This window comes from Tripterygium wilfordii, chromosome 14 (genome assembly GCF_013401445.1).
Source record: "Tripterygium wilfordii isolate XIE 37 chromosome 14, ASM1340144v1, whole genome shotgun sequence".
Lineage (NCBI taxonomy): Eukaryota > Viridiplantae > Streptophyta > Magnoliopsida > Celastrales > Celastraceae > Tripterygium > Tripterygium wilfordii.
In genome coordinates, this window is record NC_052245.1 from 5,024,360 (window position 1) to 5,033,920 (window position 9,561).

Consider the following 9,561-nt stretch of genomic DNA (forward strand, 5'->3'; position numbering starts at 1 on the left):
AAATTTAATACATATTAGTCTAGTGCAAACTTGTTTATGTATGATTCACAACTCCAACGCGTAACTTTGAGCTTTGATTTGACCTCAAGATATTGCAAACCATCACTTATACAGGAGAAAATATTTCACAGCCGATGCGTAAGATCAGGATCCACATTCGAATTTATCTTGAATAAAATGACACCATTTCTTTGTAAAAAACAAAATCCCAAATATTCAATAAACCCCACAAACCCAATTGACTCAAGAACACCTATTTTTTCCGTCTAATAAATAAGCCGAAATTAAGTGACCTCCCTTTCAAACAACAACCGACAAGCCACCATCGCTCTCTGCCAGTGTACACTATATTGAGGTACAATAAATCCAAATCCAAATCAACTCAACACATGACAATCTATCCAAACCATTCACAGAAAAAGTTCAGGGGAGCAATGATTTTACGGACACGTAGTACCCATTTGCCCAATGAAATGAGAACCAAAGCATCATTCAATAAAGGTCCTTCACCTGTACAAATTCTGGCCATTAGAAGCAATAAATCCGAAGCCAACTTAAGAAGATGGTTGGGCATAGACATCAACACTAAATATATGAACTGTATAAACTATAATGTCTATAATCAACAATGGTTGTTTACCACCTCATTTGTTGTTCATACAAAATGTATCTACTGCTTTTACACTGATGTACATCAATGACAAAAAAAAGGAGAATCATGTGAATACACACAGTTGTTTTATAAATGAAAGAAAACCCATTATTTATGATCGGTCTGTAATTTCCTTCTCATGCTGAAAGAATCTGTCGATCCATGCCCAAGAATGCAATATTTGAGCTACGGAGACAAAGAATATGAGACCCTATTCATGCAATAACAAATTAAAAGGAAGAAAATAGAAGGGTTTCTGCGACTGATTTATTTTTTCTTTTGGTTATTTTATATTTCACAATGTCAGAGATTTCCTCAGTTGTAGAAGAAATAAGGTCATCTGCATCGCAAGAAGTCGAGCTTCCAATATGAATCCCTCCAACCATATGCTTAACCTCTGTAAGAAAGATTTACTCTGTGACATTTTTGCCTCGAGAACTGCTTTGGAGGAGACTCTTCCAATGATCAAGAATGACTCCAAAGAAGATCCCTTCAACTGTCCAAAGAAGCAGTGAGAATTAATTGAAAGCTTCAAGATTTAGTCTCAGTAAAACCAACATTAGTTTAAATATGAAAATTTTCCTCAGCATGACAAACAAAATCACCACCCATCTATAAGAGAGGAGACCATGAAAGATATAACTTGATTTACAAATAACAATACCTATTATATATAAAACACCTTACTGCCAAAAGTTTACTTATCTCCGGTTACGTATTTGCATTGTTCCTTAATGCTATAGAGGCAGAGCCTAATCTTGGAAAGTATGCTCTTCCTTCAGATTCACTTTGTCATTTTCCCCTACAAATTACACTCTACAAGCAGTCTAGCATGCATTTCATGTAACTCTTAGATAGTTCCCCAATACTTAGTACAAGAGGAAGTTCATTTCAACTACATTTATCTGTTTTGGGATGATGCAATCCCAACAGTAATTTACTAACACATACTCCCTCCGTCCCATTTTAATTGTCCCCTTCAATTTTACACACAGTTTAAGAAAGTGCATTACTCCTCTTCAATTTGACATTTATACCCTCATTTATTGAATTGGTTGTTGAGCTCTTCTAGCTTTTCAATTTAAGGATAATTAAGGGTAAGATGGGAAAAATGGATGAAATTAGTTTTAATTAATGGAAATGGGCAATTCATTTTGGGACATCCCAAAAAGGAATAGAGGACAATTAAAATGGGACGGAGGGAGTATATAACAAGGGCACTGTATCCAGAACAACAAAGTTTGAAGAACACTAGGCAAACAAGTACTATTTCTTCCATGATCCCTGGATAGCATAAACTGCAAGGGACTTCCGTTGCAAACCAAACAATAAAAACTCGGGAAATTTGGCTCCCGTCTCAACTCAACTCTGAATGTGCTACTAAAAAAACTGTAAGGCACAATCTAAAGACTTGCTGAACACAAAAAACTAGATAGCAATAGCGTTCGAAAAATATGCATTACCAGAGAATTATTAACTGCCCGTAGACAGTCATTAGTCTTCAGCATTAGTAAAATCACCCGTGGCAGTCTCCTAAGAAGCTCTGAGATTTCAGAGAAATACTGAGATGCATACATCTGTCATAGGGAAATAGACATAGTAGAACGAGAGGTAAGTGCTACTGTTATATATATACTTTGTGTCTATTTAAGCACCCTAACAGTTTGAACCAATATTATAAACCATTGATCTATCCAAACAATAAATTCTGCACAAGCACAAAATTTTTGCTAACAGAAACTAACTAATTGATAACCAGTAGAAATGAAATCGAGCAATTGACTACAACACCTGTAGTTCTGAACGTTCACTGTCAGTGCCATTTATCGCCAAATGATCAACAGCTGGGTCAATTACCCTATCCCAGGGCCTCATGGTAAGAATTCCCGCAAAGAGTGCATAGAGATCCTCACCAGCACCCAACTTCGCACTATTCTCTTTAATCGAGTTGGCATCAGAAAAAATCAAAGCCTATACAAAAGTCACAAAATGAAAAGACAGCAGTAAGTTAATAAAATATTAAAACGTAAATTCAACTTCAACAGCAATAAGAACTTCAAAGAAAGCACCAGAGTACCTTCCAAAGTGAAGCATAATTAAATTTAGTGGGCAAGTCAAGCTCTTTATAGAGACCATGGTCAAGAAGTACCAACTGAGGTTTTTTCTTGCCTAAATAAAACAAGATAAATAAAATATTAGATTAATAAACACAATTAAATGATTCTCAGGAAACAACAACCTCACGTATACACGAATATGAAAACCTTCAAAAGCAAAGCAGGCCAAATAAACACCCTTTTTGTTACATAAAAGAGGGTCTATACTTATTTACTGTCATAAGAGATGAAATCCAAGAAAGCGACAGAGAGGGGGAGACGGAGATGATGAATCCTTGACATGCTTTCTTATAGCATTAGAGCACAAGCCTGTAATTATGAAAAGCAGCCAGCATCGCTGCTAGCTTTATGTCTTGGTGGTTTTTACCCTGGAATTTTCACTAACTTAAACAATCAAGATGAGAAACTAGAACTACAATTAACTAAAGAAGCATGGGCAAATAATGAAGAAGAAAGTAACACCCCCTTACATGCATATATATATATATATATATATACACACACTGAGTTTCAGAACTATCTTTTAGTTAATATAACAAGTGCAGCCATTAATATTTCAAGGAAGACATGCGAAAGATTGTTCAATCATAAAAAATAAAAAAAAAAAGATAAAAGGAAACCCTCACCAAAAATGTTCTTTCCACCAGAAGGCAAAGGTCGAACAAGCAAATTGGCAGCATGTGGGTCACAATGCACAAACCCATGCTTGAATATCATCTCAGCGAAAGCTTGACTGACCTACATAAAATGAATAGAACTATCACCAAATATTCTTTTCTCCTTCCCACAATCGTGGACATCATATTCTCAAAACAGAACTCAAAATGCGAAATCTTTTTTTCCAACTGAAAGTCAGTTATTTTCATTTGCTCTTGAAGTCATATGAACCATGAGCAAAAGGAGTGCTAGACAGTACCTGACTAACAGTCACTTATATCCAAGTTAAAAATATTTCCTCAAATTGATAGACTAATAATAGCATTCGGTTGATATTTGTTTCATGTCTGAATATTATCAAATGAAACTACATTCAGATTTTTGGGGAAGTAACCTCCAGAAGAGCCGAGAAAGTAGTTCTACATTTTATCTAGGAACTAATTTTACATGTTACATGCCACTATGCCAGTTACTGACTCACTGTTAATGTAATGCACTGAAAAAATCTTCCAGTAACATCAAGCCCAGGAACTTACCAATTTAGAAACTTCATTTGGTTGAATTCCAAGTCTTCGGATTGCTTTCACATCATTCACATATGCACCATCCATGAATTCCATAGTTAACAACTTGGAGGTACTTAAAGTCCAATGCACCTTCGGAGCATATACATAGTCTGCAATATGAGGGGATAGCTTCCGAAAATTATCCAAACACGTCACACTGTTCTTGGCCTCAACCACAAAATCTAGTTCCTGAAGGCCACGTAAAGAAACAAATTGAAATAACAGAACTTGCAATGACAATGCCTTATCAAACCCATAAACGCAACTCCTCCCAAGTCCCAACACTACCCCCCCCCCCAACCCCATCCAAGCACACCCTAAATGTGATTTATATTGAATACAGGGAAATCGAAATTTTGAAAGACCTAAAGCAACTTACCTTAGGTAAACTTTCACGTATTTCATCAACTAACCATCTGCATAAGAATGTCACTAATTTTAGGACCAGCAGTTAAAACTTCATATTAACAGAAATAGTCTAGACTCTTAGAAAGGATAATCAGCACCCACAAGACAATCCATTTTAGTACCTGTAATCAAAAGCAGGGAAGAACCGATGCAGAGTGTTCACAATCAACTCAACAGTGGCATGATCAGCAGCTGCAGTATCTGTCATGTGAGTGTGTTGAACCTGAAAATGTCAAGAAGATTATGAGTCCAAGGAAAGGAATCATCAGAAGAGACATTCATGGATCAAATCTGTAAAACCAGTAGAAAACTTGATTCCACCAGTCATACGTATATAAACCTAAATCATCCAAAGGTTATAATGATATAAACCTTCACAGCAACTTTTTGGCCATCATGAGTGCGAGCAACGTGAACTTGTGCAAGGGAAGCACTGGCTATCGGAACAGGATCAAACTCACTAAATATCTGCAGATGAATTCTCATTAAGTAGGCAATAACTGTGAATAAATAAAAAGAAAAAGAGATAAATCGATGATGAGATACCATGTGGGCAAGAGACAAGCATTGCCATGACATTCAGTCATACAAACTGATGTGGCATGAAAATTGAACAAAAGACACCCTTTTATCTTTACGTTATTTGCATAAAAGTGACTTCCAAAAAAATAATCAAAGACATACTTTATCAGGCGTCTCTCCAAGCTCTTTCTCAAAAACTTCACAGACTTGATCATACGAAGAAACTGGGCACTTATTCAACATAGACTCCCTCATAACTTTAACATACTCTTCAGGTACTAAGTATTCCTGTAACCAAACAAAATGGTACTGAAAGCTTGCAACCATGAAATGTTAATTTGATCAAGAAATTACTTTAATGAGATGAAAAACTTATCACAGAGTTCAAAAATGAGAGATAGACGTAGTGTTCAGTTATTTTCATATAGAGTGAAGGAGATTGAAAGCATACTAGCTGCCCAATGTGTTGACCAAGCTTGATATAAATTCCTCCATTTTTGAAACATAGTTCTTGAAGCTTAAGCGCTGACCTATGGTGAACTTCGTGTTTGACTCTTGCCCTCTCAATACTTCCTTCTGGCAGTCCCCACAATGAATATTCGTAATCTGATGATTTTAACACATGAACAAGTGTTCACTTATATAAAGCTCCGATGATAAGTCCATAGTTTCAATTATCAAAAAGCAAAGTCAGGAAATGATGAAAGCAGCTAGCTCAATAAAGCACCTAAGAGGACAAAAAAGCATTAAAATGGCTAAAATAAATCCCAAAGTTCCGCTTTCTATACACAGAATCAAGTAATTAATCAAAGAAGGAAACTCAAATGGTAACTCTTGTGAAAAATAAAGGCAAAAAGATACTTTTCGTCCCTCAATTATGAGTCAAGTTTCATTTTCGTCCTTAAACTTTGTTCTCTCCCATTTTCGTCCCTCAACTATTGGAAAGTATCATTTTCGTCCTCCAAGTGAGATTAGGGTCGAAAAATGCTTGCGTGGCACCTATGTGGCACGCCGGAGAAATCTGATCTAACGAACAATAGGATGCCACGTTGGATTTTTCCGTCGCCGGATTTATTCGAGGGACAAACGGGGTACTTTCCCATAGTTGGGGGACGAAAAAGGGAGGAAAAAAAAGTTAAGGAACGAAAATGAAACCCTACCAATAGTTGAGGGATGAAAAATACCCTTTCGCCGAAAAATAAATTATATTACCTCAAAACACAGTTGCATAAACAAATTATTATTGTTTCCATGACAGCAATATGCAAAGTAAATCAAGCCCTCGCGCCAAAAAACACCGTTTAGCAATATATATTGTCTACCCTGAATAAAACACGTGCATATGAAAGAAAATACAAATGTAATTCATATCTACTTTTTCATAAAGACCAATAGGTGGAATAGGAAGGTAAAACCCACCCTATTTCCCTTTCTCGTGATTGATGGCATCACACATGAAAATACCAACGAAATTCATATATGCCTTTCGTAAGGACCACCGAAAGGGGGAACGAATGGTCATTCCACCATTGATTCCTTTATCATTTTTGGAGACGATTAAAAGGTTTGACTCCTCATTCACATTTCACCTCTATTCCCACCTTCAAGGTAGGCCAATACCCATTCTACTCTCACAAAAGTTATGAATGGAGGTTAAAACTCCATTTTAAGGTCATATCTATATGACATAATAGATATAAATTTTTGTTTTGCATTCAGGAAAAGATACAATAGATTTAAACTAAATTCAAGGTTTATATATTTCAATATACAACAATATATAAATGGTATCATGGCCATTACTAGTTCCCTGAACTCCATTCTCATTCTCATTTCCCTTTTCATCCCCATTATGAGCCAAACGCCCCTAAAACCACAGCTCACAACTGCCAAAGTTTGTTGTTGGGAAAAAACCATTTTACAAACAAGTCAGAGCTCCGAGCACTAGATCCTGAGCAACTACTTGTCAAAGCAGATAAATCTCACTGTAAGATCATACAACTTGCTTCAGAAACATAAAACTTCCAAGTTCAGCCTTCATTATCCATGTGGATCAACATATGGGCACCACATTTTTATCGCCATTAAGCAACGACACAATACAATCATCAAAAACAACTCAGCATTTTTCTCTACAAGAGTATCAAAAGTTTGGAAGTGTCAAATCATTATCATCACCATCAAAGCTTTTATCCCAAAAAGTGTTAGGATGGGCTACAAGCATTTACATCTTCATTGTCGTTCATTCCTATCAAATGGGTTCTCCAAAATGAAAGAATAACAAAAGAAAAAAATTACTACCTCCTCTGATCCAGGAACCAAGCATCGCTAATGGAACTTCGAATCTCTCTCTAGGGCTTGTTTGGGAATGCTGTGAGGTGCGGTGTGGTGCTGTGAGTTATAAAACTGTGGTGCTGTGAGGTGAGTTGAAACGCAAAAAGCTGTTTGGCGCATCACTTTTAAAACTGTGGTGCGGTGCGGTGCGGTGCTGTGAGGTGCGTTTGGCGTATATAAATTACGGTTATATTAAATGACTAATAATATTAATATAAAATCACTTAAGGTTTACATTGTACATTAATCTAAAATAAAATAATTTACCTAATTTGATTACGTAGGACAATTCAACATATATTGTAAGCGTTTGGGAGTGCTGTGAGGTGTGGTGAGGTGTTGTGAGGTAAAAAGCTGTGGTGCTGTGAGGTGAGTTGGAACGCAAAAGCTGTTTGGGGTGTCACAAAAAACTGTGGTGCTGTGAGGTGTGTTGCAACACACTGCCAAACTCATACTACATATATATGTTCCCAACCAACTTCACGAATGATAAACGGAATTCATAAAAATTGAAAATGCACCACTTTCGTAAGTCCAATCACGTTAAAAGCATAATTAAACAAATAGTTAGCACAAAAGCAAATCACAAGGCGCAAATGTGTGTAGACAGTCAACTGGAGAATTAGAATTGGAGGATTTTGCGTACCAAATGCGACTGTAGCTGCCGTGACGCAGTCGCGGTAAAGGCGGACAGGGACGGCGGTGCAGAGCTTCAGCGCCATCGCGGGATCGTCGGAGGCGGCTACTGTGGCTGCACCAGCGCCGGCGCATGCGGCTGTGGCTGCCACCAGTAACTTCCCCTGAGCGCGCCACAGGAATTTCGCAGCCATGAGATTCCGGATCAAGGCGACACCGATCGGGCAAGCGACCGAAAAAACTTATAATCCCGTCTACGCAGTGAATATTTGGGCCTGTGCACTGTCTGCTCAATATTGCGAAACCTAACCGACCAAAGAGAAAATTCAGGCCCAACCGTTCAAGTACTCGAAACTTTAGCACTTTGATACTAAAACTAAATTTATTTGAACAACAAGACCTTTAATAAAACTATTTTCAATGCAAATACAGTCTCGAGAACCTTTTTTCTTAAAAAAAAAAGGTCATAGACCTACTTGTATTAAAAGGACACCAATACAATCGACGTTCCTATTTGCACTACTATTTTTACTTTTCTCACCCCCTTGTCAGACATAACAGCCTTTCATGTCTGTTGTGCTATCCTTTCATGTCAAGTGTATGCATTGCTTTTAGGTTAGGTTATGTTATTCACACTTGCAAATAGGAACGCCGTTTTAGGTTTCTAGTATGTCATGTCTGTTGTGCTGTCATTTCATGTCTACTGTATGCATTGCTTTTAGGTTTCCAGTGTGTGTATGCATTGATACTTTAATTCTCAAATATTTTTAATAATATAAATTAAATGCTGATATTATTGAAACTATTTAAATTTTCTTAATTGCTTTAAAATTTCTTCTTTTTAGGGCAACAACAGTACTATGCAAATGGATCATCCTATTTTCTTTGAATACTTTTGTAATTCCGGATGGATTTTCTAATTCGAAATATTTATCCCCAATTAACTCGATTATCCCGAAACAATTAGATTGAATTGTAATATTTGTGACAGAGAAACATTTACACATCATGAAAAATCATATAATATGATTAGATTCTTCTAAAATTATTACCCAAAAATAAAATAATTAAATAATTTGACACAGGTCAACTTGATAACTCATTTTTCAAACATCTATAGCTAGATAAACAAAATTTCTTTCAATTTTCCCTTTAAATTAAGTTTATTGTTCCCTTTAATTAAGCTCACATTACAGGAAGGTTTGCACCAGACGTGTGTGTAAAGCTATTCTTAAAATTTTTTGTTGTCAAGAGGAAAACTAACATTGTGGTTTATTAATATTGACGAGATAGACATGTGTTTCAAGGAAATTTATGAGACGAGCGCGGCTCGAGATTGATTCAAAATTTGTATGATGAGGGAGTTTGTTGAATGTGGGTGAGGGACGAAATACTCGCTTTTGGCAATGAAATCTTATCGAGAGAGGCGTTTCAACATATTGGCTGAGGTTAAGGTGAAGTTGAGACGATTAGGGAATCAAAGTCGAAGTGTTACTGTGTAAAAAATAACTACTGTGTAAAATAAAAAATAACTATTGTGTAAAATTAAATATTATTTACTAACTATGTAGACAAGAAAATATTTAATTACATTGATTGATGATAAAAGGGGAAAAATTGCAAAAATTAAGATAATGATATTTGAGAAAAATCAGAATCATAAAATGCA

General features: G+C 36.3%; 1 protein-coding gene across 1 annotated transcript; it reads right to left on the reverse strand.

The window, feature by feature from the left end:
• Nucleotides 1-579: 579 nt before the first annotated feature.
• On the reverse strand, nt 580-8,251 carry LOC120014432 (putative ABC1 protein At2g40090). The gene is made up of 12 exons (XM_038866386.1): nt 7,903-8,251; nt 5,374-5,528; nt 5,085-5,210; nt 4,773-4,868; nt 4,523-4,623; nt 4,372-4,408; nt 3,963-4,181; nt 3,396-3,507; nt 2,730-2,821; nt 2,444-2,623; nt 2,116-2,229; nt 580-1,148 (listed from the first exon to the last, which is right to left on the reverse strand). The coding sequence occupies exons 1-12, from the start codon at nt 8,084-8,086 to the stop codon at nt 948-950; spliced, it is 1,617 nt and encodes a 538-aa protein (XP_038722314.1). The 5' UTR covers nt 8,087-8,251; the 3' UTR covers nt 580-947.
• Between the last annotated feature and the right edge of the window lie 1,310 nt (nt 8,252-9,561).